Source organism: Oncorhynchus clarkii, chromosome 2 (genome assembly GCF_045791955.1).
Source record: "Oncorhynchus clarkii lewisi isolate Uvic-CL-2024 chromosome 2, UVic_Ocla_1.0, whole genome shotgun sequence".
Taxonomy (NCBI): domain Eukaryota; kingdom Metazoa; phylum Chordata; class Actinopteri; order Salmoniformes; family Salmonidae; genus Oncorhynchus; species Oncorhynchus clarkii.
The window spans coordinates 23,984,156-24,011,831 of NC_092148.1; the positions used below are offsets into that span (position 1 = coordinate 23,984,156).

General features: G+C 46.0%; 2 protein-coding genes across 2 annotated transcripts in view; one reads left to right on the forward strand and one right to left on the reverse strand.

The window, feature by feature from the left end:
- The window catches only part of LOC139364676 (neural-cadherin-like), a 119,622-nt gene extending 99,093 nt beyond the window's left edge, over positions 1–20,529 (forward strand). The window contains exons 17-34 of the mRNA XM_071101617.1: positions 3,148–3,431; positions 5,145–5,774; positions 5,886–6,882; positions 7,482–7,575; positions 9,552–9,745; positions 10,106–10,341; positions 11,243–11,520; positions 11,600–11,814; positions 12,563–12,690; positions 12,845–12,972; positions 13,943–14,054; positions 15,109–15,289; positions 15,391–15,557; positions 15,657–15,921; positions 16,368–16,548; positions 16,681–16,934; positions 17,687–17,844; positions 18,026–20,529. Of these exons, the coding sequence (XP_070957718.1) occupies positions 3,148–3,431; positions 5,145–5,774; positions 5,886–6,882; positions 7,482–7,575; positions 9,552–9,745; positions 10,106–10,341; positions 11,243–11,520; positions 11,600–11,814; positions 12,563–12,690; positions 12,845–12,972; positions 13,943–14,054; positions 15,109–15,289; positions 15,391–15,557; positions 15,657–15,921; positions 16,368–16,548; positions 16,681–16,934; positions 17,687–17,844; positions 18,026–18,619 (5,096 nt within the window). The 3' untranslated portion in view covers positions 18,620–20,529. The remainder of the gene's footprint in view (positions 1–3,147; positions 3,432–5,144; positions 5,775–5,885; positions 6,883–7,481; positions 7,576–9,551; positions 9,746–10,105; positions 10,342–11,242; positions 11,521–11,599; positions 11,815–12,562; positions 12,691–12,844; positions 12,973–13,942; positions 14,055–15,108; positions 15,290–15,390; positions 15,558–15,656; positions 15,922–16,367; positions 16,549–16,680; positions 16,935–17,686; positions 17,845–18,025) is intronic.
- A 1,911-nt stretch (positions 20,530–22,440) lies between these two features.
- Positions 22,441–27,057, reverse strand: LOC139364698 (G1/S-specific cyclin-E2-like). Its single transcript, XM_071101676.1, has 11 exons — positions 27,002–27,057; positions 26,797–26,875; positions 26,629–26,679; positions 25,978–26,123; positions 25,450–25,585; positions 25,040–25,186; positions 24,813–24,908; positions 24,600–24,734; positions 24,366–24,477; positions 24,107–24,264; positions 22,441–23,856 (listed from the first exon to the last, which is right to left on the reverse strand). The coding sequence occupies exons 1-11, from the start codon at positions 27,019–27,021 to the stop codon at positions 23,749–23,751; spliced, it is 1,188 nt and encodes a 395-aa protein (XP_070957777.1). The 5' UTR covers positions 27,022–27,057; the 3' UTR covers positions 22,441–23,748.
- Between the last annotated feature and the right edge of the window lie 619 nt (positions 27,058–27,676).

Below are 27,676 nucleotides of genomic sequence, written 5' to 3' on the forward strand. Positions count from 1 at the left end.
CTAGCTTAATGGTAAGCAGATTGGGGTAGTGGATGGGGTCCAATACATGGTGTGGGGGGGATATGCTATAGTGACCTTAATCAGAGTTTTGGGGCCTTCAGTGGAGCTCCTGCTTTGCTTAGGATGAAATCACTTAACCCTTGAGCCCCCCTCCACCCCCCTGATGTGCACAGTTGTCCCCCTCACCAGTGTTACTTAAGGGAGGGGGGGTTAACCATATGGCCAGACCGATCATTAGGGAGGCGGCCAGAGGCAAAAGTACAGGAGCTACTCCCCGCCACCCAACACACACTCACACACTTACTCACTCACTCAACACACACACACACACACACACACCCTTTTGGCGAGTGTCACGGCAGATCGTGCTCAGAAGCTTTGACGGCCAGCGCACTTAAGCCCCCTCCACACACACACACACACTCCCGATAGGAGCATGACATGTCGTAATGAAGGCCCGACATGTCTCACACAGATGGTGTTTGTCTCCTAAAATCTCCTCCGTGCTGGTAAACAGGGCCCGAGCCAGATGCAGACAGACAGGGAGTGTGGGTATGTGTGTGTCTGTGAGAGAGAGAAAGAGAGAGAGACGGAGAGAGAGAAACATTTTGTGTTTGTGTTTATGCGCATATGTTTGAGCGTGGGGGTGGGAAGCTGGTGCAGGAACTAGTACAATATGAAATGGAGATTGTTTATGGAATGGAATGTGTCATGTTTAGTGTAAGTCATCCAGCCTTGTGCACATCTGCGTTCTTGACAGTCCTTTTCATACATCTCTACTCATCAGACTCACTACTGTAGAACCTCAACCACGTCCTTATTCAGCTCTTACATAGCTTAATAAGGACTAGTATGAAGGTCCCACTGTGGAGCTCCACAATGGAGCACCCAGCACTTTAACATGACAGACACCAGCAGTCAGGATTCAAACTCCTTTGATCCCATCTCATTATTCCCATTTCCCAGACCGGGAACGCCATCCCGACCTAGCCCTCTCCTCTCCGCTTCTGATGGGGTATCTGATTAGGGTTGACAGTGGTAGAGTGGATGAGGTTAGAAAGGAGGAATGAGAGAGTGAAGAGGAGAGGAGATAAGATAACAGGGGAGGATAAAAGGGAGAAATTAGAAATTAGAAAGATGTGTGCATGCATGTGTGAGAGTATTCACAAATATGTGCTGTACAAGTCAAAAGTTTGGACACACCTACTCATTCAAGGATTTTTCTTTATTTTTACTATTTTCTGCATAGTAAAATAATAGTGAATATATCAAAACTATGATAATAACACATGTGGAATTGTGTAGTAACCAAAAAAGTGTTAAGCAAATATATTTGAGATTTGAGATTCTTCAAAGCAGCCCCCCTTTGCCTTGATGACAGCTTTGCACACTCTTGGCATTCTCTCAACCAGCTTCATGAGGTAGTCACCTGGAATGCATTTCAATTAACAGGTGTGCCTTGTTAAAAGTTATTTTGTCGACTTTCTTTCTTAATGCATTTGAGCCAATCATTTGTGTTGTGACAAGGTAGGGGTGGTATACAGAAGATAGCCCTATTTGGTAAAAGACCAAGTCCAGCTCAAATAAGGAAAGAGAAATGACAGTCCATCATTACTTTAAGACAGGAAGGTCAGTCAATCTGGAAAATTTCAAGAACTTTTAAAGTTTCTTCAAGTGCAGTGACAAACACCATGAAGTGCGATGATGAAACGGTGTCTCATGAGGACCGCCACAGGAAAGGAAGACCCAGAGTTACCTCTGCTGCAGAGGATACATTCATTAGAATAACTGCACCTCAGATTGCAGCCCAAATAAATGCTTCACAGAGTTCAAGTAACAGACACATCTCAACATCAACTGTTCAGAGGAGACTGCGTGAATCAGGCTTTCATGCTTGCAAAGAATTGCTGCAAAGAAACCACTACTAAAGAAGAAGAGACTTGCTTGGGCCCAGAAACACGAGCAATGGACATTAAACCGGTTGAAATCTGTCCTTTGGTCTGACGTAGTGTAGGTGTACTGATGATCTCCGCACGTGTCGTTCCCACCATGAAGCATGGAGGAGGAGGGGTGATGGTGTGGGGGTGATTTGCTGGTGACACTGTCTGTGATTTATTTACAATTCAAAGCACTCTTAAACAGCATGGTTACCACATCATTCTACAGTGATACACCATCCCATCTGGTTTGCGGATAGTGGGTTAGTGGGACTATCACTTGTTTTTCAGCAGGTCAATGACACAACACACCTCCAGGCTGTGTAAGGGCTATTTGACCAAGAAGGAGAGTGATGGAGTGCTGCATCAGATGAGCTGGCCTCCACAATCACATGACCTCAACCCAATTGAGATGGTTTGGGATGAGTTGGACCGCAGAGTGAAGGAAATACAGCCAACAAGTGCTCAGCATATGTGGGAACTCCTTCAAGGAGAAAAAGCATTCCAGGTGAAGCTTGTTGAGAGAATTCCAAGAGTGTGCAAAGCTGTTATCAAGAAGAATCTAAAATCTAAAATATATTTTGATTTGTTTAACACTTTTTTGGTTACTACATGATTCCATATTTGTTATTTCATAGTTTTGAGGTATTCACTATTATTCTACAATGTAGAAAATAGTAAAAATAAAGAAAAACCCTTGAATGAGTAGGTAGTCCAAACTTTTGACTGGTACTCTATGTACATTTGTTGGGTGCACCTGTGTATTTTTAACAGAACACACTGAGGACATGAAGGGGGTAGGAGAACCGGTGGTGCCTGAGACAAAGTTGAGGTGGGGGTGGGTGAGACCAGCCCTCACTGCCTTCTGTATTCTGTCTAATGAGGCCCACTGTGAGGGAAACTGATGTTTTCCTCCAAAATATTTGATAGCCGGATGGCACTGTGTGACTCAGAGAGGGTATTGTGGGGGTTGTTCTTTTGTGTTGAGGGCTGTTGGAAGTGTGAGGTAGTCTTTTTGTTTTTGTGCGGCACGTGTTTGTACGTGTGCAGATTGTCAGCCTGTAGGCTTGTGTGTGAGAGTGAGCACACACATACCACAGCATACTGCCTGTAACTATGTCCTCATTTCTCCTCCTTTAACATGGACTACTAGTTCTACCTTGTCTAACCAATAAAAGCAACCTTGAAACAGCCATATTTCCTTGTCCAGGTGCCAATGCCAAGCTCCGCTACCAGATCACCTCTGGCAACACCATGGGCACCTTTGACGTGGAGCCAGAGGTGGGCACCATCTTTGTGGCCCAGCATTTAGACTACGAGATGGAGCAACGCTACGAGCTGAGACTGGTGGCCTCCGACGGGAAATGGGAGAATGAGAGCCTAGTGGTGGTCCATGTGGTGAACCGCAACGATGAGGCGCCCGTCTTCGGCCAGACAGAGTACCACGCCGCTGTCACAGAGGAGCTGACTGAGCTGCCCGTCTTCGTGCTGGAGGTCAGATGTCATACATACTATAGGCCATGGTTCCCCAACTGGCGGCGCATGGGCCGAATTTGGTCCACAGGTGGTTTTATTTGGTTCCCCAGGTTTTCTGAGCAAAACTATTTTTTTATACTTTATTTTCAACACCAGGAAATCAGCTCCAAGTGATTTTAATTTTGGAACTCTGTTCGCAAGTATTCCGACACATACTAGAGATACACCCGTATACAAATGTAAGCAAGGTTTGAAATTATTATGTTTTAGTCAAAAAGTGTATCTGTTTGGGCTTCTTCAGTAAATTTCCGGTCTAAAAATGATTTGTAATTATGTACCGGCCCCCGACCATCCACTCAAGAAGAAAATTGTCCCGCGTCTGAATCTAGTTGATGATCCCTGCTCTAGTCCCTACGTACTGGTTTGCCTCTTATAACAGCCACATAAACAGTGCATTACACCATTAGGTTGTTTCATTAACTTACAGAGCCTCCTGTCTTTAGCTGGAGGTCAGAGGCCATTCATACATAGTCCCTTTGTAACAACGACAATAGCAGGGTAGGACAACTGATATTTGAAAGCCTTTTTTGATAAAGCTAAACTTGCTGTGTGGAAGTTCTGTTTTATACATGCAGTATTAAAACATTTAATAGAATGGAAGTGAATGCAGTGACATTGTCCACCCATTGATGGAAATGTGGCTTTGGCTTCACCTCTCAAGTAGCATAATATATACGGTAACTCATAGCACATGTGGGCATTGTGTGAAATCAAATAGGCTCCAATGTTATACTCCTATCCTAAAGTGTTGATACCTAATAGTACTCAACATGAGCACCCACAGTTTGCCCACGATAAATAGTTGTGGAGCCTCCTGCTTTTTCTTAGGCGTTCATTGTGTACCCAGCCTAGTTTCGTCACACCTATTCCCAGTAAAACTGTTTGTGCATGTCGCCAAGGTAAATCAGATTAAAAAGGAGTACGATTCATGAGGGCATAGAAGTAATCCTAGAGAGAGAGGCATGTGTCACAGTATTCAACCCAGGGCTGCTTTCCTGGAGGTGGAATTGATTTGATGTGCACTCGGTTCCCCTCTAATGCACTTAATAGTTTCCAGTGTGTGGCAGGCAGCCATCCCTTCCCCGAAGTTCCTTCGCTCTGTATATGAATACAATCCTGCCGAAAGAAAAAAGATTGGAAATCCAATTTGAAATGAGTATTTACCTGGCCTTGGCTGTCATACGCCGCACCGTGTCTCGATATTGTCTTCTCATTGCATTGTCAGGAAATGGAGAGAAAAAAATGTAAACTTCAAAGGCTTTTGTAAACAAACCCTCCGGTGAGAGGGGAAGAGAGAAATAAAAAGTGTATTTCTTCTTTTGCTGGCATCTATTAACTTTTAATTGCATTGTGCGTTCTGGTGATAGATGTGGGGGGAAGTGTCTGAGCTTGTCCTTCACACAGAGATAACATGAAGGCAGGCTAATTATCCATAGAGGAAAACCAGGAAAATGGTCTTATTTTTGTTGCAAGGCAACAGACTGTATATTGGCTACTGCAATCAATTCTCTTTTCATGTCCTATTTTTGGGGCCAGATGGAATCTGAAGAGGCAGAATATCCGTAAATCAACAGAAATGGTTAAAAAAAGAAATTGAAAAGAAAAATTCATAGCAGATTCTATCCGGCCCTACTGTCTAATGCTAGGTTTTTGGGGGTTTCCTGTTTGTAGGTTTCAGCCACCGACCCAGACCAGGAGGCAGACCAGAGCGCCCTGCGCTACTCACTCCACGGCCAGGGAGCCGGCAGTGAGTTCACCATCGATGAGAGTACGGGCCGCATCTACGCCCAACGCCGTCTGGACCGTGAGGAGCGCCCGGCCTGGCGTTTCCTGGTTCTGGCCACCGATGAGGGAGGGGCGGGACTCACTGGCTTTGCTGACGTCCTTTTGGAAGTTCATGACATCAACGACAACGCACCAGTCTTCCCATGCCCGGCGCCGGACTCTTCAGGCTGCTTTGTTGGCCACGTGCCTGAGAACTCTCCCGCCGACACCTCAGTGATGGAGATAAGGGCCACGGATTTAGATGACCCCAAGGCCGGGAAGAACGCCATACTGACCTACCGCATCGTACAAAACGTTCGCAACGAGATCAACCTCAATCTGTTCTCCATCAACCCTTCAACTGGAACCATCAGCACAGTTCTACGGTCTCTGGACCGTGAGGCGGAGGACCGCTATCTGGTTGTGGTTGAGGCCAGGGATGGTGGGGGCTTGTCTGGGACTGGAACGGCTACTATCATGGTATCAGATGTCAATGACCATCCACCAGTCTTCACCCAGAGGGTCTACAATGCCCAGGTTTGTTCACCTGCTCAAAACACACCTGTTCACCCCAATACTGTTGCACTGTAATATGTTTGAGTATTTTGTTATCAATATTTTAATGTAATTTGTTATCAATATTAATAGGTGGCGGAGGACCTAGAGGTGAACAGCGAGGTTCTGGCGGTTTCCGCCAGCGATGGCGACCAGGGTGAGAACGCAGTGGTCACTTTCAGCATCGTCGGAGGCGACGAGGACAGGAAGTTCTTTGTGGAGACGGACAAGGCGAACCGGCGTGGTGTGGTGCGGCTGAAGAAGAAGATGGACTTTGAAAAGCCCCACGAGAGAACGTTCAACTTGACTGTGAAGGCGGAAGACGCAGACTTCTTCAGCCTGGCATACTGCCTGGTTCAGGTGGAGGATTCCAACGACCACGCACCCGTCTTCTTCCCACAGTTCTATGAGGCTCCTGCCATGTCTGAGGACGTGTCTGTTGGCACCATTGTGGCTCAAGTTACCGCTGCCGATCTGGACTCAGGACTAAATGGCCGCTTCTCCTACAGCATTGCCAAAGAGTCTGACCCCAACGGGCAGTTCCTGGTGGACCAGTCAGGCTGGGTGGTAGTGGCTGACTCTCTGGACCGGGAAATGGTATCCCAGCACAGACTCATGGTCCTGGCCACCGACACGGGCAGCCCGCCACTCACCGGCACCGCCATCGTTATGGTTACCGTACTGGACGTCAATGACAACGGGCCAGAGTTTGAGGTGCCCTACAAGCCCATTGTGTGGGAAAACATGGCTGCCCCCCAGGCGGTGAGAATAAACGATACATCCCTGCTTCTCCATGCAGCCGACCGCGACTCCTCACCCAATGGTGGACCGTTTTCCATCTGTCTCCTGATGTTAACCTCCGATGCTACCAGCTTCAACCTGACTGACCTGCGCAACGGTAGCGCTGCACTGAGTACCCTGCGAACCTTTGACCGTGAACACCAGAAGGAGTACCGCCTTCCCATTCTCATGATTGACAGCGGGTCTCCCCCAATGAGCTCAACCAGCACATTGACGGTTGTCATCGGCGACAGGAATGACCACCCCCACTCTCCGGGCCACACCAACTTCTTCGTGTACAGCTACCATGGTATGTTTCTCCAGTGGTCTGCAGATGTTGTTACAACACTACTTGTCACAGTTGAATGCTTACGGACTCTTGAAGCCCAACATCACTTATTTAGTATTTCATGCCATCTGTCAGCTTGCTGTAACTGCTGGAAAAACTCTGCTTTTCTGTCATGTATTTTTAGTAGATTCTCTATATGGGTTTTGCCAGATGAAAGTACATTAACCTTCTAATAAGAATTCATCATGTATCTCCAAACATGCCATGAAGCAAACAATTTACTTAAGCTTAAGTCCCAGGTTTGATAGGCATATAAACAGGAGCCATTACATGTTTTATTTTATTTCACGCCTAAGGGGATTACAGCACTCCATTTAGCTTTTTGGAGGGAAAACGGGAGCTAACATGCTAATGTGTGCACTTCCCCTGCTGTGTTTTCAAAACCGTGTCCATATGTGCCAACGAGGCGACGCTCTCCAACTTATCTTCCCTCCTCCGCCCCTCTTCCTCCCCTCCTCCTCTTCTCCCTTTCTTTCTTTTTCTCCCTCACTCTGAGAGCTTTAGGTATACCACAGGGAAGGGTTGTCTTCCCGCACCTAATTCTGAGTTTCCCCCCGTAGGTGTTCTCCCCACAACAGTGCTTGGACAGGTTCAATCTCCTGACCTTGACGACTGGAGCGAAAAGGTTTACAGATTCCAAGGCAAACCCCCCAGGTACTTTGATCTCCTCACTAAAGTTGGAATGAAGCCCGGCCACTTGAGAGGAAAAGAGAATAAGACAAAAGAGTGCACAATAAGAGGGGAGGAAAGTGTGGGATTGAAAGAGAGAGAGAGAGAGAGAGACAGAATGTAAAAGGAGAGAAAGATACATTTTAGGGGAAGGAGAAACAGGCCGTTTAAGAGAAACAGAGAAAGTAGAAATAGATTGGAAGAGAGAGCGGGAAAGCGAGAGGGAAATGGAGAGGGAAAGGGAGAGATGAATTGTCAGGAGCACCATTATTAATACTTCATAAAGAATTGTATTGAAAATTCCCAGTGAAGCGAGGCACGACGCTCTGGTTTTGTTTGATGGGTGCGCAATGTTTGCTGTGCACTGAAAAGAAGCTGATTACGCTGCTGGCACCTCTCCCTCTAATGAGACACCTGTAATCGGAAGAGCTAGTAAGCACACGAAAAGATGACAAGGAACAACAGAGAGAGAAAGTGAGCAAGAAAGAGCCATTACCATGTTGAATCCCCAGTCAGCAGATCCCAATGCGTCTCAAAGGACCAAACTATATGGATCATTTCATTATACCTACCATCCATCCGTGTAGATGATGATTTGAAGCCTATTTGTTTTCTGTCTCCAAAGTGCTGTGTTGCACGTTTGCCCCGGCTAGCTCTGCAAACAGGGATTCATTAATGTATTACATTAACATGATGTCCCGGGGAGGGATGACATAACACGCATCTCCCCACAGCTCAGCACCTCTTCGATTGGGCCAGCCGGTTTAATTTTCTTATGGCTCAGATAATTACCTCATTTGGCCTGACTTCTGAAGGTCACGGGCCATGCATAACCAGCTTTTACTGTTACGTAAGAGAGAGCCATGGCACCTTTTCAAATCTCTTTTGATCGCGGGCCAGTGTGTGAGGGTACTTACCTTGGTGTGCCATCAAATGATGTGATGCTAAAACAATAACGTGGTCATGTGGTAAAGCTAGGTGTATCTGCAAACATTTGTTTGTTGCTCCAGTTGTACAAAGGCTCTATAGAACAGAACTTACATACTGTACTGCTTCTTTCTGTACTGCCCCCCCCCCCTCCCATTTTCAGTAGAGACGGAAGCTTCAAAAACAGAGACATTTTGAAAGACATCAGATTAACTCCTTGGCATTGACCTCTAACTTGAGAGGTGTGGAGTGAGTGAGGTAGATGGAGATAGTCACAGCAGAACCATCATCATTCCCTTGTCATGATCTGAGCCAGTGATAAGGACCAGAGTGGACAGGGGCCAAGTAAATAGAGGGATGATAGATGGAAGGGGATTGAAGATATGAGTAGATAGCTGGGAAGGAGAAGAGTCACTGTAATAGAGGGAACAATGACATGTGAGTAAGAAAAGTTACAGAAGTGAGAAGTAGACTTTAGGAGCAGGATAGGATAGAAAGTTCTGCAGTATTAACATGGGGCTTAGGCAGGGGTGGTGGGGTTAGTGTAGTGAGAATGTGTCTATGGGGAGTAGACAGAGAGACATAGAAGGAACCCAAGAGGCTGTGGGAGCAGGTTCAGGGGGAATAGGTTTTTGATAGAGTGAACACTGAACTGGGTATTCAGGGAATAGGGTAATAGAGTTAACAGGGGGCTAGGTGGGAGGAGGGAGGGGTGTTGGTAGAGTGCAGGAGAGGTAGGGTAGAGGGGGTTGCATTGATACTGATAGTGAACCCATCTATAATGCATGTGGCTGTCTCCCTGGACAGTTCAGTGTTTTAATATGCGATGGTGAGCATGGAGGGAGGCCAGGCATAGTCCTGCATGGATGAACACCGGGGGGACTTACTGCTGATCTCTCTTACTCTCTGTTCTCCCCCTTCCCTCTCTTTTACTTCTATGCCCCCTACCCCAATTTCTCTCGATCTTCTTCCATTTCTCTCTCCCTCTATCTTGCTCTCTCCCTCCATCTCCTCCTCCCTCCTCCCTCTCTCAGCGGGTTGTTCAGTCTGAACCACAACTCAGGCCAGTTGATTATCAGAGAGGGGGCCCCTGTACCGGTGGGTTCCTACAGCCTCGAGGTGCGTGTCTCCGACAAGACCTGGCCCGACGTGACCTCCACTGCGGAGGTCGTTGTCATGGAGCTGGATGAGGAGGCGGTCCAGAACGCTGGCTCTTTGCGCCTGTCCAGTGAGTTTTGCCACCTAGTTTATCAGCCAATATCGTCACTTTTCACTCTTTATCATGGTCACTGACCACAGACCATAAGGAGCTAATGCTGTCATAATGTTTCCATGTGTGATGACATACATGCTTGAGTGCTGTGTGGCAGGATTTCTTGTATCTAATAGTTCCCTAAGGTCGTGGTTCACATCACCCCCAGGCCCCAGCTGAGCATTTACAAACATCTGACTGATCTGTACAATCGTTACCTGTAAAACATTGGGCAGGGGAGTGCTTTGCAAGGGGCATTCCACTTTGTAGTGTGTTGAACTACAAAATGATGAACTGAGTGTACTGACCATTCAACCCTCCCATCATGTTGCGCAGACATCACAGTGGAACAGTTCTTCAGTAGTGCACCGGGTCAGGAGAGTTCTTTCTCCCGCCTGGGTCGTCTCCTCTCCGAGCTTCTCCAGACCAACCGGGACAACGTCCACATCTTCTCTGTCGCCAATGGCAACCGCCAGGGTGAGCGCGAGGTCAACGTGTGGTTCGCCGCCCACGGTTCGCCGTACTACAAGGCCGAGAAACTCCACGGCAATGTGATGGCACATAAAGCTAAGGTGAAGATGGGATACACACTAAGTGTCTCATATAAGAGTCTGAATACGCATAAAGCTAAGGTGAAGATGGGATACACACTAAGTGTCTCATATAAGAGTCTGAATACGCATAAAGCTAAGGTGAAGATGGGATACACACTAAGTGTCTCATATAAGAGTCTGAATACGCATAAAGCTTCACACTAGACAACGTTACAATCATTCACACTATCTCACACACAGTGATGCACTACTAAAAATAAACTCATATTTAAAATCTCACACACACTTAAACACACACACACACACACACACACACACACACACACACACACACACACACACACACACACACACTGACACACTGACACACTGACACCATGCTCAACAACATACATATTTCATCACACACACACACATTTAAACTCTCACACACACTTAATCACACACGCACAGCGGCACACTACTCAAGTGTGTGTACATTTTTCATGTCCATTTAAGGCATGAGATAGCATCTGGTGACCCAAGCTTGTGCCGGGGGAACAGAAAGGGAGAGAGGGATGGATGAATGGAGAGAAAAAGAGGGATGACAGGGGAGAACGTCTGAGTCTTTATAAAGTCCTCACTCGTCCATAAATCCTAAGCTGTTTTGTAGTGGGTGTTGCGCTGCCCAGAAGCAGTTGTTTATACACTGGATGTGTGTCACTGACAGTTTTACTGCTGCCTGTTAAGGTTGAATGGAACTGGTGAGTTGCCTTTAAGCCATTGGAGACAGATTGAGTCAGAACAAATTCATCCAGAGACATCACCTGACTGTAAATGAAGACTATGAAAGACTGATATGAAGACTGATTCAAACCAATTTGATTTCACTGACAGGCAGTAGACTGACTCTCTCTTTCTCTCCCCCCTCCTCTCTCAGTTGGAAGCAGCACTGGGTGTGTCTATCTCCCAGGTGGGTATAGACGAGTGTCCCTACACAGACTGCAGTCAGTCGGGCGGCTGCAGCAGCGACGTCACCTTCAGCCTCACCCCCACCGCCCTCAGCTCCGGAAACACCTCCCTGGTGTCTGTCTCCGCCTCCTCTGAGGCACGCTGCGGCTGCAGGGCCAGAGAGAGCCTGCACCAGGCCTGCTCCTCTTACCCCCGCAACCCCTGCCTCAACGGAGGCACCTGTCAGGACAGCGAGCTGGGATACAGGTATGACGGCCGAGCTCTCACTAGTTAGCATTAGCTGTTAGAAATAACACATTCACAATGTTTCTCCCCTGCCGTTCAGGTGCAAGTGTCCACTCATGTTTGACGGGCCTGAGTGTCAGCAGACCAAGCACTCCTTCCGCGGCCAGGGTTATGCCTGGTTCCCTCCCATCAGGCCTTGCTTTCAAAGCCACATCTCATTGGAGTTCATAACCGAGTCAGCCAATGGGCTGCTGCTCTACAACGGCCCTCTAGGCCCCGCCCAGGTCGGAGAGCAGGAGGACTACATTGCTCTGGGTAAGAACAGACTTGTAGGCCCTGAACAGAAACAACCACACCATAGTCCATCCCACTTACTCCTACTTCCTACTTTCAATGTGTCTGGATATGGATAGGTAAAGCAATATGGGGATCGACTGGCAACCAGCACTCTTGATCAAACCTCTAGTGGAGGTGACACTCATATCCTCATAAGCCTGCGTCATATTCAGGTCCCTATAAGCCATGTGGCTTTAATGTCAAGTCATGTCCCCCCCTAATCCTAATGTCACATCCCAGAGGTCCTATATGTCCTTAAAAGATTAGTCCAGTTTGGCCTTTAGAAAGGCCTTACATAATCTGTTTGGTAGCCCAGTCGCATTAATTTATGTAATTATCGAGCCTGCTCCAAGTTCCCCCGCTCTGTGGATAGCAAATCGAACATGGCTGCTGAATTGATTGCGGTGAAGCATTTTTCACTGGTTCTGCTCAACTGAGTAGCAGTGTAGAACACAGAGGTTGGTCAGGTCACACACCATGTAGTCATACACACTTTCACACGCATACTGTTGTTCCAACATTAAGGTGGCTTATCAATGTAACTCTGTATATTGGTGAGTCAGACAGTTTCAAGCGCTTGGTGGCTCGATTGGCTTGTTTCCAAGAATATGTTTGTGAAAATGACTAGATTGATTGATGCAGAGTCAGAATGTGTTTCCACTGTCATGTGATCTCAAGCTTCGAAGTGATTATGTCTCCTCATCCCTGTTTCCTGTCTCTCTTCCAGAATTGAGGAATGGCGTTCCGACCCTCAGCATCAGCCATGGATCGGGAACACTGACGTTGCAGCTCCCAGCGAGATCCACAGTCACGGACCGCCGATGGCACCGCCTGGACATCGTCAGTGACGGAAAGGTCCAGGCATATTCCCAGAGGGGTTGGAGGAGGGAATGGTTGGGGATTGGGGAATAGCCGATGGGGGAATCCTCATTGGGATGCTTACATTATGAACTGAGCTAGGACCTGACTGTGAACATGACGGTGGTACTATATGATGTGTTTAATCCAGGCAGTTCAACTGATCCTAGACCAGTGTTCGGGGGCAGTGGTGAATGAGGTGGAGGGTCTAGTGGTGGAGGTGCTGGAGACAGATCAGTCTGGCTGCAAGGCTTCTGGAGAGACCCCTGGCAACCTGAGGTAAGAGGAGACAACTGTAGACCACTAGACTACTACAGACCACTGAAGACCACTACAGACAAACCATGTTATGCACAAGCTAACACTAGCTGGGTTCCCATCCAATTGGCGACAGATTTTCATGTGAATATTGTAAAATCAGCTAAATAAAAACGATGTGTATTTTCTCACCAGAGATGTTTCCATCAAACTGACCTGTTGCAGATAAAAGTCTGTGATGACGTATTGCACATAAAGATACCTTTTGCGGTCAAATTCCCAAAAATGTCCCCAATTTTCCCAAATACAAAAATACAAGTTAAATGGGTTTCAATCGTATTTTAAACTATACTGATGGTTTTCTCGCAAAATGTTTTTTGTTGTTATGTAGCGAGTGTGCCCACTCTGGTATTGGCACATGCTCTCTAGCCAATAGCGCTGTCTGAAAGATGTTCACTAGAGCGCACATGTAGCCGACATGATGAGGTTATTATTATGGACAAAAGAGACATTCTTTTTATTTGTTAAACAGCCGCCAAGCATCGATTATCATGTCACCAGAATAAGACCCTCAATATTTATTGGAAAGGAGCATCAAGCTCATCAATGTGCGCTTTAATCACCCTGTGAAGTTCATCATATCCTATTTCATCTGTAGCCTAATAAATGACATGCTTTCCCGACGAGTCGTAGTGGGAGGACTACACAACATGTCATCGTGTGACTCCAAGTTTACTTCCATATAATGGTTATTATATCAATATTTCGATATTTCTCGCATAATTAATTTTACCAACACAAAAAGATAGCGTAGCGTATTTTGTTTTGTCGACATTTGGAAAGTTTCCCGAAAAAGATTATGTTTCTGTCAGGCCTGTCATGACATTTCTGATCCAACATGGTCTTTGCTTGCATAAAAAGGTTGGATGGAAACCTGGTTACTGACTGTTATTCTTCTTACTCTTCTCTCCCTCTCCTCCCCATCTCCCAGGTTCCTGAATGTGAACCAGCCTCTCCAGCTGGGTGGGGTGAAGGAGACCTCCACACACAGACGCTACAAAGCTTTCACTGGCTGCCTCAGGAACCTGGAGGTCGATAGCAAGGTAACCTCTCTACCCTAACCTCTCTCTTCCCCCCCCCTCCCTTGCTTTCTCTTTCTTTCGTTCTTTCTTTCTCTCCCTCTGCATTAAAGTCACACCTCCTCCTCTTCCTCCACCACCTTTTATTTCAAACTTCTCTAGTAGTTCTATCCTTTCCTCACTGTCACAGTGTTTTCATGCTCCCCATCAGAGTGACAGAGCTGTCTATCCATCAGACTGATAGTGACAGGTTTATGAACAGAGCTCAGAGGAGGCGGAGACTGGCAGCTGTATTAATATACCTGGGAAGAAGAGATGCTTTCTTTAAGTCTGTTTACTCTATGGGGTTGTCAATATTCATTTGTTTATGTGAGTGGGTTTTTCCTAGAGTGTTTTGAGAGGCAGTGTATGTGTCTTCCAGTTGGGAGAGTGTTAGCTTCTCTGTCTCTTTTGCGACTTCTCTCTGCAGCGTGTGTGTGTGTGTGTGTGTGTGTGTGTGTGTGCACGCGCCCGCGCGCGTGTCAACCTCTTTGTGTGTGTCTTCTGTTGGCACTGGCTGAGAGAGTTGGACAGACGGTCGTTTGAGCACAGCTTATGAAATGAGGACAAAAAAACGATTTCAAAGTCCAAATAAGACATAAATTAAAAGAACATCTCCTCCATAAACTATTCCTGAAAGCAGATTAGCTTGTGTGGTTTTGCGTCACTGCTGGGAAATATTGAAGGGAGGGAAAATGGGACTGAAGTGGTGGCCATTTTGACTCAAATGGTTGACAGTTGACCATATACAGTCCTGTTTGACATGAATAATTAGGGGAGAGGAGCACAGCAGGACAGCATGAGTGATGACCATTTTGGATCAGACAGTTGATTATGTACAGCAACAGTAGTAGCCATTTTGGCTCAAGAAGTTGACCATATAAAGCCCTATTTGACATGGGGTGGGAAAGGAGAGGATCACAGGACAGCAACAGCATCCATTGAGCTCAAATGTTGATAACTGACTCTGAGGGCTCTCTTTCTGTTTCTCTAAGCTGATATTTAACCTATAATGTATTCACTACATCTCTCTCTGGAGGTATATGACCTGGGAATTCCGGGGGAGAGCTTGGATAGTTCCCCAGGCTGTGGCCTGACAGACGGGGTGTGTGTGACAGCAAGTGGACCCTCCTGTGGCGTCCACGGGACCTGCCTGGGCGAGTGGGGCTCCTTCAGCTGTGACTGTCACCCCGGGTACAGCGGGCACAAGTGTGACAAAGGTAGGTGACTTTGCTGGTGGACTGGTTCTTCTTCACAGCAGTATTTTGGTGTGTGAATGTGTGTGAGAAATTATTAACCATATCGCCTCTCTCCCCTGTAGCTCTACCAGAGTGGTCCTTCGCCAGGGACAGTATGCTACGCTACCAGCTGAGGGGGGGAGGTAGCCCCCGTCGTACACACATCCAGCTCCTGCTCCGCACGCGCTCCTCCTCTGGCACCCTGCTCTCCATGACGTCCCACGGTGCCAACGAGTACATCATCCTGGAGGTCAGCGCCCTGCTGTCACATCCCTCACAGGACCCAATTTAGTCAATTGGAAAGTGAAAAGTGGCTACATTTGCTGACGTCCTCTCTCCACTCTCTCAGATCGTAGACAGCCACCTGTCGGTGCGTGCCAACCTGGGTGACGGTGCCCACTCCCTTCGCCTGGCCAGCCAGCGGGTCGACGGGGGCCAGTGGGTCCTCGCCAGCTTGCATCGTCATGACAACCTCTTCACGCTGCGCCTGGAGCAGGGCGGTGGCTCGCGGGAGGCCAGGGCCTGGATGGGGAACAGGCGGGAGATTGTGGTGCACCCCTCCAGTGTGCTGCTGGGGAATGGACCCACCCCGGGACAATCTGCTGACTTCCAGGGTAAGACAGTCTCCTCTTCTGTCCTTTCCATGTTTTCTCTGCTGGTTTTCTCTTCTTTCTCCTCTGTCTCCTCTTTGTCTCAATCTATTCTCCTGTTTTCCTGTCTCCTTTCATCCTCTCTTCTCATCATGTCACCTCATCCTGTCTCTACTCCTCCCCTCCTCTCCACTGTAATGGTCTCCTCTCTCCTTGTGTCTGCCTTCTAGCTCTCAGTGTGTGTATCTTTGGCTGGGTCAAAAAGCCACAGGTCCATGTCAAGGAGTGGCTGATCTTTCTGTCATTTTGTTCCATATTTTTTACACAATCTTTCCCTTTTGTCCCTCTATTTTACTTTACCAAGGCAAATACATTTCTTAGATGTAGCAATCACAGAAAACAATCATCTCTGATGATATTTTATCCTATTAGTATTGCTCTGTCATTAAGTCTCCCTTTCTCTTTCGCAGGCTGCCTGCGGGATGTGAGGCTGAACGACCACTCCCTCCTTCTGGATGGTCAGAGTACCGAGTTCAGCACGGTGTTGGAGCGGAGGGGGGTGACTTCAGGTTGTCACTCAGACGCCTGCAGTGCCAAGCCCTGCCGCAGCCCCCTCTACTGTGTGGACCTGTGGAGGAAACACCAGTGCAGGTGTGTGAGGCTGACTACATACACATTTAAACACATACAAGCACTATCTCACACACACACACACAATCTTACACATGCTAAGGACACACAGACATAGTTAAAAGAACAAACCTGTTCTCCGCCCTCTCCCAGGTGTCCAGGTGGCCAGGTGACGGTGACAGACGAGACATCAGGCCACCACCGCTGTGTGCCCTCCCCCTGTGGACCCTCGGCCTGCCGTAACAGGGGCACCTGCCACGCCCTGACCCCTGACAGCTGGCAGTGCCGTTGCCCCGAGGGGTTCAGAGGTCAGCGTTGTGAGGTGGGCCAGATGAAAGCCCACCGTATGGCCGCCCTCAGCCCGGGCTCCATCCTGGTCATCAGCATGTGTCTGCTCGTCTTCTTCGGTAAATATGGGCGACTAAAACCCTCTCTTCACATGACCTTTTACCCTTCGTATAGTGAGCTGTTTTTACGGAACATTAAGCGTGCTTAAAGACATCAATAGAGTAGCCATTATAATGCTGTCCATTAGCAGCATTGATAAACACCATATAGATAGATGTGTAGTTAGATGTATGTAGAAGGGAGAGCAGGGGAAATAGACTAGAGACTAGAGGGCCTGTTCAATGACAGTGACACGTGACAGGTAGCGAGGTTTGTATGAGCCTCTGACGGGTACGGCTCTGTGATGTCAGACTAGCAGTGCCCCCGAGGACCCCTCTGTCAACGCTGACGGCCCTGATACACGACGCAGCGAGATCATAGCCCCATGCCAGGGAAAGGAGAGGGGGATGAGAAGTGGAGAAGGCGAACATAAACATCTGAGTGCTAAAACTAGAAATGTCAAGCGAGATGAGGAAAAGGGTGAAGTAGCTACAGTGGTGAATGTCTAAAAATCAGTGATGGTTAGACTTGCAGGGAGAGTAAGGGGAAGTTGAGAGAGATGGCATGAAGGGAGAGGGGAAAAGAGAGTGTAGGATTGCCTGAGGGACGGTAGATGGCCGACAGAAGACAAGAGGTGAACGTGAAAAGGATAGGTTTTGATTCATCTCTTTCCCTTCCACACTCAGATGCATGTAGAGTACAGTAGTGTTATCTCTCCATCTCTTCCATCCACTCTAATGACTGAACTGTTTCCTTTCTCTGTGTCCTGTAGCTGTGCTGGTAGCTGTGACAGTGTGGAACCAGAAGGGCAGTCGTAGTAAGTTCCAGAAGAGGGGCGTGTACCACCTCCCTGCAGAACACCAGAGCTGGGAGGACATCAGAGAGAACATCCTCAACTACAACGAGGAGGGAGGAGGAGAGCAGGACCAGGTACACACACACACACACACACACACACACACACACACACACACAGGTCAGACATTGCAGCACAGCGAAATGACCTACGTCGCTGTTCATTGAGATTGATTTCTAAATTGACCACTAGATGGCATCATTTACTTATTGTTCATACGTATGTTTTTAATTTGATGCCATTTCATCCCTCCAGAATGCCTATGACATCACAGAGCTGAAGAGGCCCCTGTGTTCCAGCCTGTCCCAGTCCTCATCCTGCACCACCGCCCCTCTCATCAAGTCCTCCCAGGGCTCCCAGGAGGAGGTGCACCCCGCTGGCTCAGCCTGCAGCTCAGGGACCCCCTACCTCCACATCCCCCACCACCACCACCGCCATCATCACCACGCTAGCAATGCTAGCTATACTAATGATAGTAATGATGCTCATGCTATCTCCGTGGGCCACTGCCCCATGGACTTCAAGAGCTATGTGGCGCGCATTATCTGGGAGGCCGACAACGACAGTCAGGAGTTCCCGCCGGACAGCTATCACGTCTGGAGCATCGAGGGCGCCGGGTCTCCGGTCGGTAGCCTCAGCTCGCTGGGTTCTGCTATCTCCCACGATAAAGCAGAGGAAGAGGAGGGAGCAGCCTTCAGCTCTGACCGGCTATCCCACTGGGGGGACAAGTTTGAGGCTCTAAGTGAAATGTACGAGCGGCCGGCGCTGGCGCTGACATACAGGGACGCTTTGTGTTACAGCCAGAGTCAGAAAAGCCATAGTCAGGACAACCTGCCACACCCTTTTTAGGGTACTCATAAAACACAACCCATCATACACTGCAACATTGACTGACTTAGTACCTGCTAGTGATTGTGTCTGGTGTGTCAATGCTGGTTGGTAGTAAGGGAAACAAAGCACACAGAAAATTGGCTCCTGTTATTTTTTTCTTCATGTTGACAGGTTTGCTGAAGCTTTATGTGGTGGAAGAGGGATTACAAGTCTTAGTGAGATTAAATAATTTATTCTGTTTTATTTCTCTCGGTGATGTGTTGAAACTGTATTTATTTTTGCTCTGAAATGATGTTGAACCAACAGGGACAATGTTGTTCTTCTATATTATAAGGACTTTGAACTTAGTATGTCAAATGTATATGTTACCGGTACCCATTTATTTTGTATTATAACGTTTTTGTTTCAGACATCCTATTGGATAAAGACAGTCATGCCAGGGAAACGGGCAAACGGAGAAGCTCTGATTTGTTCCTTTATGACATTCTATCCTGTGACAATATATATGAACAGCATTTTTGTCCTACACAGGGGGAGTTCCCCTTCTTCAGTTCAGCAGGAGGTAGATAGGATCTCTAGGAGGAACCTTATATAACTAAAGGAAAAATGGATTAGATGAAGAAAGCTGTCAATCGTGTTGCTTGTTCCTTGATATGTGTAAGTTATACATTCTCATATGCAAGAGATTCTAGAGCCTCTAGACTATTGTCAAAGACTTTCCCTTTCAATCACGGTCTAATTGCACTAGTGGATGATTCTCAGTCTTGATTGCAGAATCCATTTGCCAAAAAATAAGTACAAACCTTAAAATGCTGAGAATGGTAAAAGCATTGTTGAATATGCCCGGTGAGAAACCCTCACTTGGCATCAATGATGTGTATTATAGAATATAGTGATGGGTTTCAGATAGGAAATATTTTTATACTCCAATATAGACATGATGAACCCAGCCCTCGTGGTGCACTGTGTTGATGTGTCTTACAAGGACGTGCTCCTTTCTTCTGTTTCTAGCTCTATGTTGGTTCAGAGGTGGTGTTGTGTGATGCCAATCATGTCTGAAACTTCCTGTCCTATCGTCTTGGAAACAGGAGGGCAGGATGACCCCACAGTGTCCTGACAACGTCTGATGAATGTTTTGTGCTGAAGGAGACAGGACATACAGGGAGGGGTTGGCTGGGGAGGAATAGTTGTGAGTTGTCAAAGAAAAGTCAAACAGTACAATCACAGAAACTCCATTGCCGACAATTATTTTATAATTGATCTGATTGAAATGGTTCTATTTTTGTTGCCGTAGGTAGACAGAAACTCCACAAAACTAGCTCTCCAAAATGTCTTCACTTTACGATTTTGTTCTTGATAAGTCTAGTATAGCTGTATAAACAAATATCAAAAAAAAAAAAAAAAAAAAATGTTTTTTTTTTTTTTTTTCCATGGCTGTAGAGTTACTGTGATGCACAGTGGGGACAAAGTGAGAACCAGGAACACCTCACTAACAAACACACTGATAAAATCCCTTCTGGCTATTGTCTCCACATTGTCTCCACATTTCAAATTACTGGGGGTGCCTTTTGTACGCTGGTGTTTGGTCCAATTATCGACTGCATCCTTACATTTTTTTCCCCATATAACTTAACTGCAGTTGCTATATTTGCATATATTAACCTAAAATGATAGATACAATGGATAAATGTGGTTGCAGCCGTTCAGTGATTTTGATCAGGACACACATGGACTCCAGAACTCACAAACCCAGTAAGGCTTCACTCCTCGCAGCCCAGCGTCCCTACTTACTGTATTCAGGACTCGAGGTCCTTGCCCCCATGTTATTATGTGTATATATAATGTACATATCTACGTTTTATAGCAACCTAACGTCAGATATTCCTTTTGTATATTACTTTTAATAAAAATTACTTTTCTTCAAGGCATTGCAATGGGTTTTGTAACTTTATTTGTCCAATGTATGGATGGCTGTAACTCCATCTCTATTATATGGACACCGTTAATGAACCATGGCCCAGGCTTTATCAGGACATAGCACTATATGAGAGAAGGTTCAACAACAGGGGATGAGAAATACGGCCATGATTATTCTTAACATAGGGACATACTGCCCTCTGGTGGTGAGTTTCAGATCTTTACACGAAATACATGAAAAATAATGTATTTGGTCAAACGATATTGTTATAGTTTCTCTCAAGGATTTAAACAAATATTTCTACTGTAGATGTGTCATAGATAATATGGGCTATTTGTACGTGGAGAAGGTAGCACATTGTACGTACGATAAGTTGAAAAATGAAAAAAACTTGTCATAAAAATGAAGGACTCATTATGCAGTTGAGTTAGGGGTGGGGGGAGAGGGTCTCTTTGTCAGGGTTGGTTTAAGAGGGATGGGTGGGGGGGTTATGATAACGCTGGCATGTAGAGGTGGGGGCTATGCGTTCCCAGGCCAACACAATAACCTCTCAATAACAACACAATAACCGAGACTTGGGAAGGGGGAGGGGGGAGAGAGAGCAGCCCATGCCTGCCTTGCTATCCCACTGTCTGCCTCCTAGACTACCCCCTCAAACACACACACACTGGCCTCATGGAGAGACATGCATCATCACACACAGACCCCCAAGCGGAGCTGACTGACCAGGGATCAGTCACTGTTCAGTCCTTTCAGGGTGGGGGACATTAGAGGGACTAGAGATAGGACTTGGGCAATTTTCTTAAAGGCCCAGTGCAGTCAAAAACATAATTTACCTGTGTTTAATATAGAGTACAGTATATTTCCACACTATGAGGTTGGAATAATACTGTGCAATTGTGAAAATTACAATTCCCTTTTAGTGTTCGAAAATACGGACTGACATTTCAGCCTGTTTTGGTGGGAAGGAGTTTTGCCCTGCCTGGTGACATCACGAGGCAGTGGATAAGTTAATAGACCAAAAAGAAAGAGTTCAAAACCTCTGCCAATAACAGCTAGTTTTCAGTTTTCCCCACTCAGACCACTCCGACAGTCCTAGCATAATTGTTGCTTGAGAAATTGTTTGCTAAGAATCTAAGTTTCTTTTTGACCATCTGAATTGAAAACAATCACAATAAGTTAATTGTTACCCTGAAATTACTTGATATTGAGATAATGGCTGCATTGGACCTTTAACACAATCACATATTACCGACAGTCTCTTACAGCTGTTTTGACCCACCTTATCTAACCTTAAATTCATAAGATTAGTGTTGTCCCTCTGGTTTCAACATAACACCCTTCAATACCTGAGTGATTACTTAGAATGTTGAGCATGTCATTGTGACTCCGTCTGAGTCATGGTAAAGGCTTCTTCTCCACGCCGGCTGTCATTCGAGAGTGAAGCTTTCTCCTCCCCCTCAGAAGATACTCCCACAGCATGTGTAAACATGAACTAAAATGCCAGGCCCAAGACAATACTCAAGGCCTAAGAAGGATACTGTAGTAATGCAAAGCACATGTTAAAAGTGTAGGCCTCATCTTTATAACACCCCACCATTCTGTGAAAAAGGTACTTTTTTCTTGTCGGAGGAAGCGGAGGCGTGAGGCTCACACCGCACTGAGGCCAGGCGATGTTCGTCCCATTTCTCCCTTCACTTTCCATCTCCCCTCAGCATGTCACAGATATGCAGGACTCCTCCAGACTATTATGTCCATGTAATAGGTAGTATTGTATACAGATCTTGTGGCTTGATGCATCCAGGTTAGACCTGTTCTAAATGGCATGCCCTCTCCAATTCACAAGAATTTAACAAACCATGGTCGAAAAACTACTAGGCAAATGCTGCCATTCCAAAGTCAACCATAAAAGCAGGCAAAATGTATTATTTCCATTTATTCAATACATGTCATGTTCCCATTAGAAAACAGAACATTCAGTTTATGTACATAACATATACACATGAGTATTTACAGTTTTAAACATGGTTCTTTGTATACCGCTGCCTCGGCAGGCATCTGCACAACACTGAAGGGTTCAGTTGACAGTCACAGGTTTGCTGGACAGACTGGGTGTTAGAGCCCTCCACTGGAGCCTCTGGGTTCTCAAGTCTTTACAGCACCATACTAGTTCAACTACGGCACCACGGACAGGCTAGCGCAAAACTACGCAACATAACATTTCATATGTAACTGCATTATACCCCCCCCCCCAATAACAGATGTCAAAATCATAAATAACATACATCCCGTGACTTAAATAGGTTGCCTTCCTTTGGCATTGTTAAAGAACTGAATTCATAGCCCTATGAATAATGTATATATGGAGATAAAAGCATTGTAAGGCTTAAATGAACAAATAAATACAAGTTTAAAATGACATGTGTCCAAGAGGCCTAAATCAAACTACTGAAGTCAAGTGTTCCAGGAATGTGTTGTGGCAGGAGAATGCACCAGGCAGGCACATGGAAATGAGGCGTTCACAGTGGAGAGAATACATACGTTCAAAAATGGTGCTCAATATGGTATAGAAAACAGTTAACCCTGCACTACCCTTTCAAAACGGCTCAAATGTTCAAACGTAACCACAGCAAACATCAATACTTCTTTCGGTGTTATTGTACGGCTGAGCTTTCCCAGGAGTACCCAGATTTAGACTAAACAGCACTAAATACATACGATACCACAATGTTAAGAGACTGAGTTGAGCAACTCAACTGTGTATTATGTACCAAATAAAATATTCGCTTTTTAGCTATCAAAACATCCCATGTATTGAGATGTTCAGCTTCAAGTAAAAGAGGGAGCAGCAGACATGTTTCCTATGGAGAAAGACCTGAGTCAACTCAAATTATCTCCATGTAAAATTCTAATTCTGGGGATTAAGATTATGAGAACAGGGTCTTTGTTGCAATCATTTGACTAAATAAGTCAATATAGTAACCATGAGCTAATTTCCATGGTTGTACTGCATATATACTCTGATATCCAGCTTGGTATATAAAGTAAAATAACTCCTCTTAACATGCTACACAAAGGTGAGTTATTACCAAAAGGCAAATTTGATTGGTCACGTGAGGATGAGGTTCCGAAGTTAAGTTTCCCGGCCTCCGACTGGTCAGGCGTGACGTCTAGGGAATTCTCCCTTCATCGGGTTGGCCAGAAGATCAACACGAGGAGACCCTGGGGCTCAGTGATTGGCTGGTTTCTCTGTGCTTTTTGGTGGAGTCAATATCCCTCCTATGGCAGCAGGCGACAGACTGTCTTGGCTGTCCGGTTGCCTCTGGTGAGCGTCGCTCTGCAACAGACAAGACACTTCATTAAGAACAACAAACATTTGTATGAGCAGTTCCATTCATTCACTTGAAAAACATTACTTGGTAGCACAAAATGGCCGCCCATGCATCAAGATGGCTGCAATACATTTCTGGGTGGAAGCGACTTGCTCCTCCTAAACACTGGTAGAAATATTCTAAACAGCCAACAGTGTAGCCATTCTGTTTTTAATATTGTACTCATTCCAGCCCCTGAAATGTGTGAGCCCTCACCAGCATGGACAGGTAGTCTACGTGGGTCTGGATGTTGTGTCTGTCGTCAGACGTCACTTTCTTAAAGTCCTTGAGCTCTGCTCTGGGACAGGCGCTGACCGTGCGCATGAAGGGGCTCATCCACCGGACACAGGGAGCAATACTATCCCACGTCAGACCTGCACAGAAACAGACATTAGTAACTATGTAATAACACGGTAGGGCTGTGGGTTTCCAGAATGGGGCCAACCTATGTACATGATGCCAAATCAATGCTTACCTGATACTTTGTGGACAACGTCAAATGAGAAAAAATGGCAGAAGGCAGCAGCAGCCAGTATCCCATACTGGTAGTCCAGACAGTTGATGTCCAGAATGGCCAGGTCTAAAAGCTGTAACATGAAGAGACCAGGACAACCATTAAAACAGCTGTAGGGAAGCTAAAAACCTTCCACGACAGTCATGTGTCAGAAGGAACAGTAAAACCTGCAGAGGGGGGGGCTTGTGGACTCACCTGTGTGATCTGGATGTAGGTGTCCTGAGAGAACTGAGGTACCAGGAAGTTGACGCCATCCTTTAGGGACTCCACCTGAGCATAGAGCTTCAGCCATGTGATCACTGTCTCTGGACACAGGTTCCAGTTCAGCGCCTGATGGAGAGAAGCCATTAAGTAATGTGTGACAACTGAATTAGTACAGTGCAGGGTTGGGCACAGGGGGCTTCTTACCTTCAACATGACAAGTTCCATCTCCAGGATCGCATCTTCCTCACAGGCTCCGTCAGTAACGTAGGCAAACTCATGGAGCTTTGGAGGGTAGATTTCCTGAGGGGCATAAGGAGGGGGAACGATTAGACTTGAGAAAAATACATCAAATGCCATTTTGTTATGACAGTATAAACTAAAGCAGTGGTCGCCATCCAGAAGAACATGAAAACGGAGGGCATTACTCCTACCTCCATCTTAGACGCGATGAAGAGGGCTGTGATGCCTATGAGCTGCAGTCGGTCCTTCTCCATATCATCCTGTGTCAGCATGAAGCGGTCAAAGAAGTCCTGAGCCAGATAAGCAGTCTGTCGATGCAGAGTGTACACCTCACTCACCTACAACAGGACAAAACAGGGATGGGTTAGACATCAGCCAGGTCTGTACAAATCCTGGGGCACTATAGTAAAGAAGTATTGGAGATGTAGAACCCCTGAGATAATAACTATGGAGGTGGAGTATCAGACCTTTGGCCCATGCATATAGTCATTACAAATCCAGTCGCGGGTGTAAACAAGGCTTATAGATGGGTACAAGTAACAGGTACAAGTAGGCCCAAGATTGTATAGAGTACAGCAAGTAATTTCAGAGACACACATACCTCTAGAAGCCAGTCCAGGAGAATGGCCCTCATCTTGGGCTTCAGTTTGGGGTGCTGCTGTAGGAAGCCCTTGTCATGGACATACTTCAGCTCCTTGTTCAGCATCTTAATCCACACGTCATCTGAGCTGGCCCAGCTGCCAAGGGGAAAACACACACACACCGGTCTTAACAGGACATCCAGTGTGCAATCGCATGGACTATGAGGGCCCAACAGCAGACACTGAACACTGTCATCAATAGTAACAAACAGGAGAAAACGCAAAAAGTTCAGAGTAGCTGAAGTGTCTCTAGTTGCAGGTCTACTGCCACCCTGACTAATGTAAGCGTTGCATTGACACACATTAGCCAAGTGGCTAACGTGAGTCGAGTCCCACTAAAACACTACATATTCAGAGTTTTCTTAAGTAGCGTTGGGGGTACACCTTAGGAACAAAGACATTTGGCATCTGCATGAGAGGGGGAGCAATTTCCACTCTATTGAGGTGTAAAGGGCATTTGGGCTAAGCCCCTTCAACACACACTGTACCTGAGGCAGGGCAGCGGTGAGGTCTTGATGAAGATGTTCTTGAATCTGAACTGCTTGAAGCCAGACCGGTCTCTTGTCATCTCCAGCTCCTTGTGTGGCGTTTCTACGAGGACACATGGACTTGCCCCTTCTTCTGACCACCGTTTCTAGAGAGAAAAGGCACCAAGTTCAATCTCTTCATCAGCAGTCACATAAGCAGCAAATGCAGATATAAATAAGCATGCATGTACCAAGTGATAATTCCATATAGCCAACAGAGCCCTCATTTACAAATAGAGGTCACAGCATGCTACCAGCACAGTGAAAACTACCAAACTGCTCATGGCTATAGTATACATATGAACTTAACATAGAAAAGAATGATTTCGACAGAAACGGGTATTTATGAGAGGTTCCATAGTGTATACAAAACAAAGAATGCGATGTGATTTAGATTAGGCGGGTAGAGGAGAAAGGGACAGACAAAACGCGGGGCTATTGCGCAGTCTAACCCACTGACACAGTTAACGCGACTAGTTAAGTCTCATCAATAATTACTTCGACATCAATGCGAATTTGACCATAGTTCACCCCTAAATTCTCCCACATGATTTACAGTCATCAATCACTGGCACAACTTGGTAAAGTGAATTGAATAAACAAGCAACCAACCTGAATTTCATAGCTTTGTTTCTTCACTGCGGGTGGCATCTTTTTGGATGGCTGAAAAGTGGACAATACAGTTAGCTAAGAGTATAGTTCTTATTTGACGACAAACCAATAAAAACAATACCGCTACACTCACAGTTAAAAATAACACAGCTAGCTAATTGAACAAACCTCAGTTTTTCTTTTTCGTCTGATCTTGACATTCTCTTCTGGTGCGTTCTCATCTCTTGCTTTCAATGTGATGCGACCACTGAAAGGACAGAATTTTTAGCGACATAAAGCAGTCAACATACCAATTGTTACAAACATGTACAAATAAGCAATGTTATAGCTAGCTTGCAATCATGCTTGTTGATAACAAGGCTTTATCCCATACCTGCGTCTAACGTTAGCCATTCTGTCAATTGAAGGCTTCAGAGTTCCACCGAAAATGATCCACTGAAACGGAGACAGGGCGAAAACATTGTTAAAATGGCAAAGATACTTATCTTTCTTTACAAGTTCAAAACACGATTGGATAATAAAAGGCTGTTTTTTCCGGCGGTAAAATGGCATGCCAAATGGGTTGAGCTTGTGAGTACCGTCATTTTCATAAAGAAATCTACCACAAATTGCATAAAGATCAACTTTATGCGTAGTCCCAGTGTTATGTCAGAAGCCCTGGTAGTAACTTACATGGTTATTGTTAACAAAAGTAACCACACGATAATTATTTGATGGGTTTGTGAAACCCAACTACGCGCCAATTTCTCGAAGCGGGAGGATTTGGACAGTCACTATGGCTAGCTACAGTAGCTCACCAACTAACCAACTGAGCCAACTTTAACTCTAATACAGCAACATAAAAAAAGTTTAGATAAAGGATATGATACTTAAAGAATGTATTGCCGCAGCAATAATTCAACATTGGTAGGTATAATTTGCATGATGATGTAGTTTGCTCGCTAGCAAAGTTCCTTGCTAAGTATCTTTATGCCACGTCCCTGAAAAGCAGTGGTTGCTTCTATGTTAACGTTAAATATCAATCAAATTGGATAAAAGAACAGTGTAA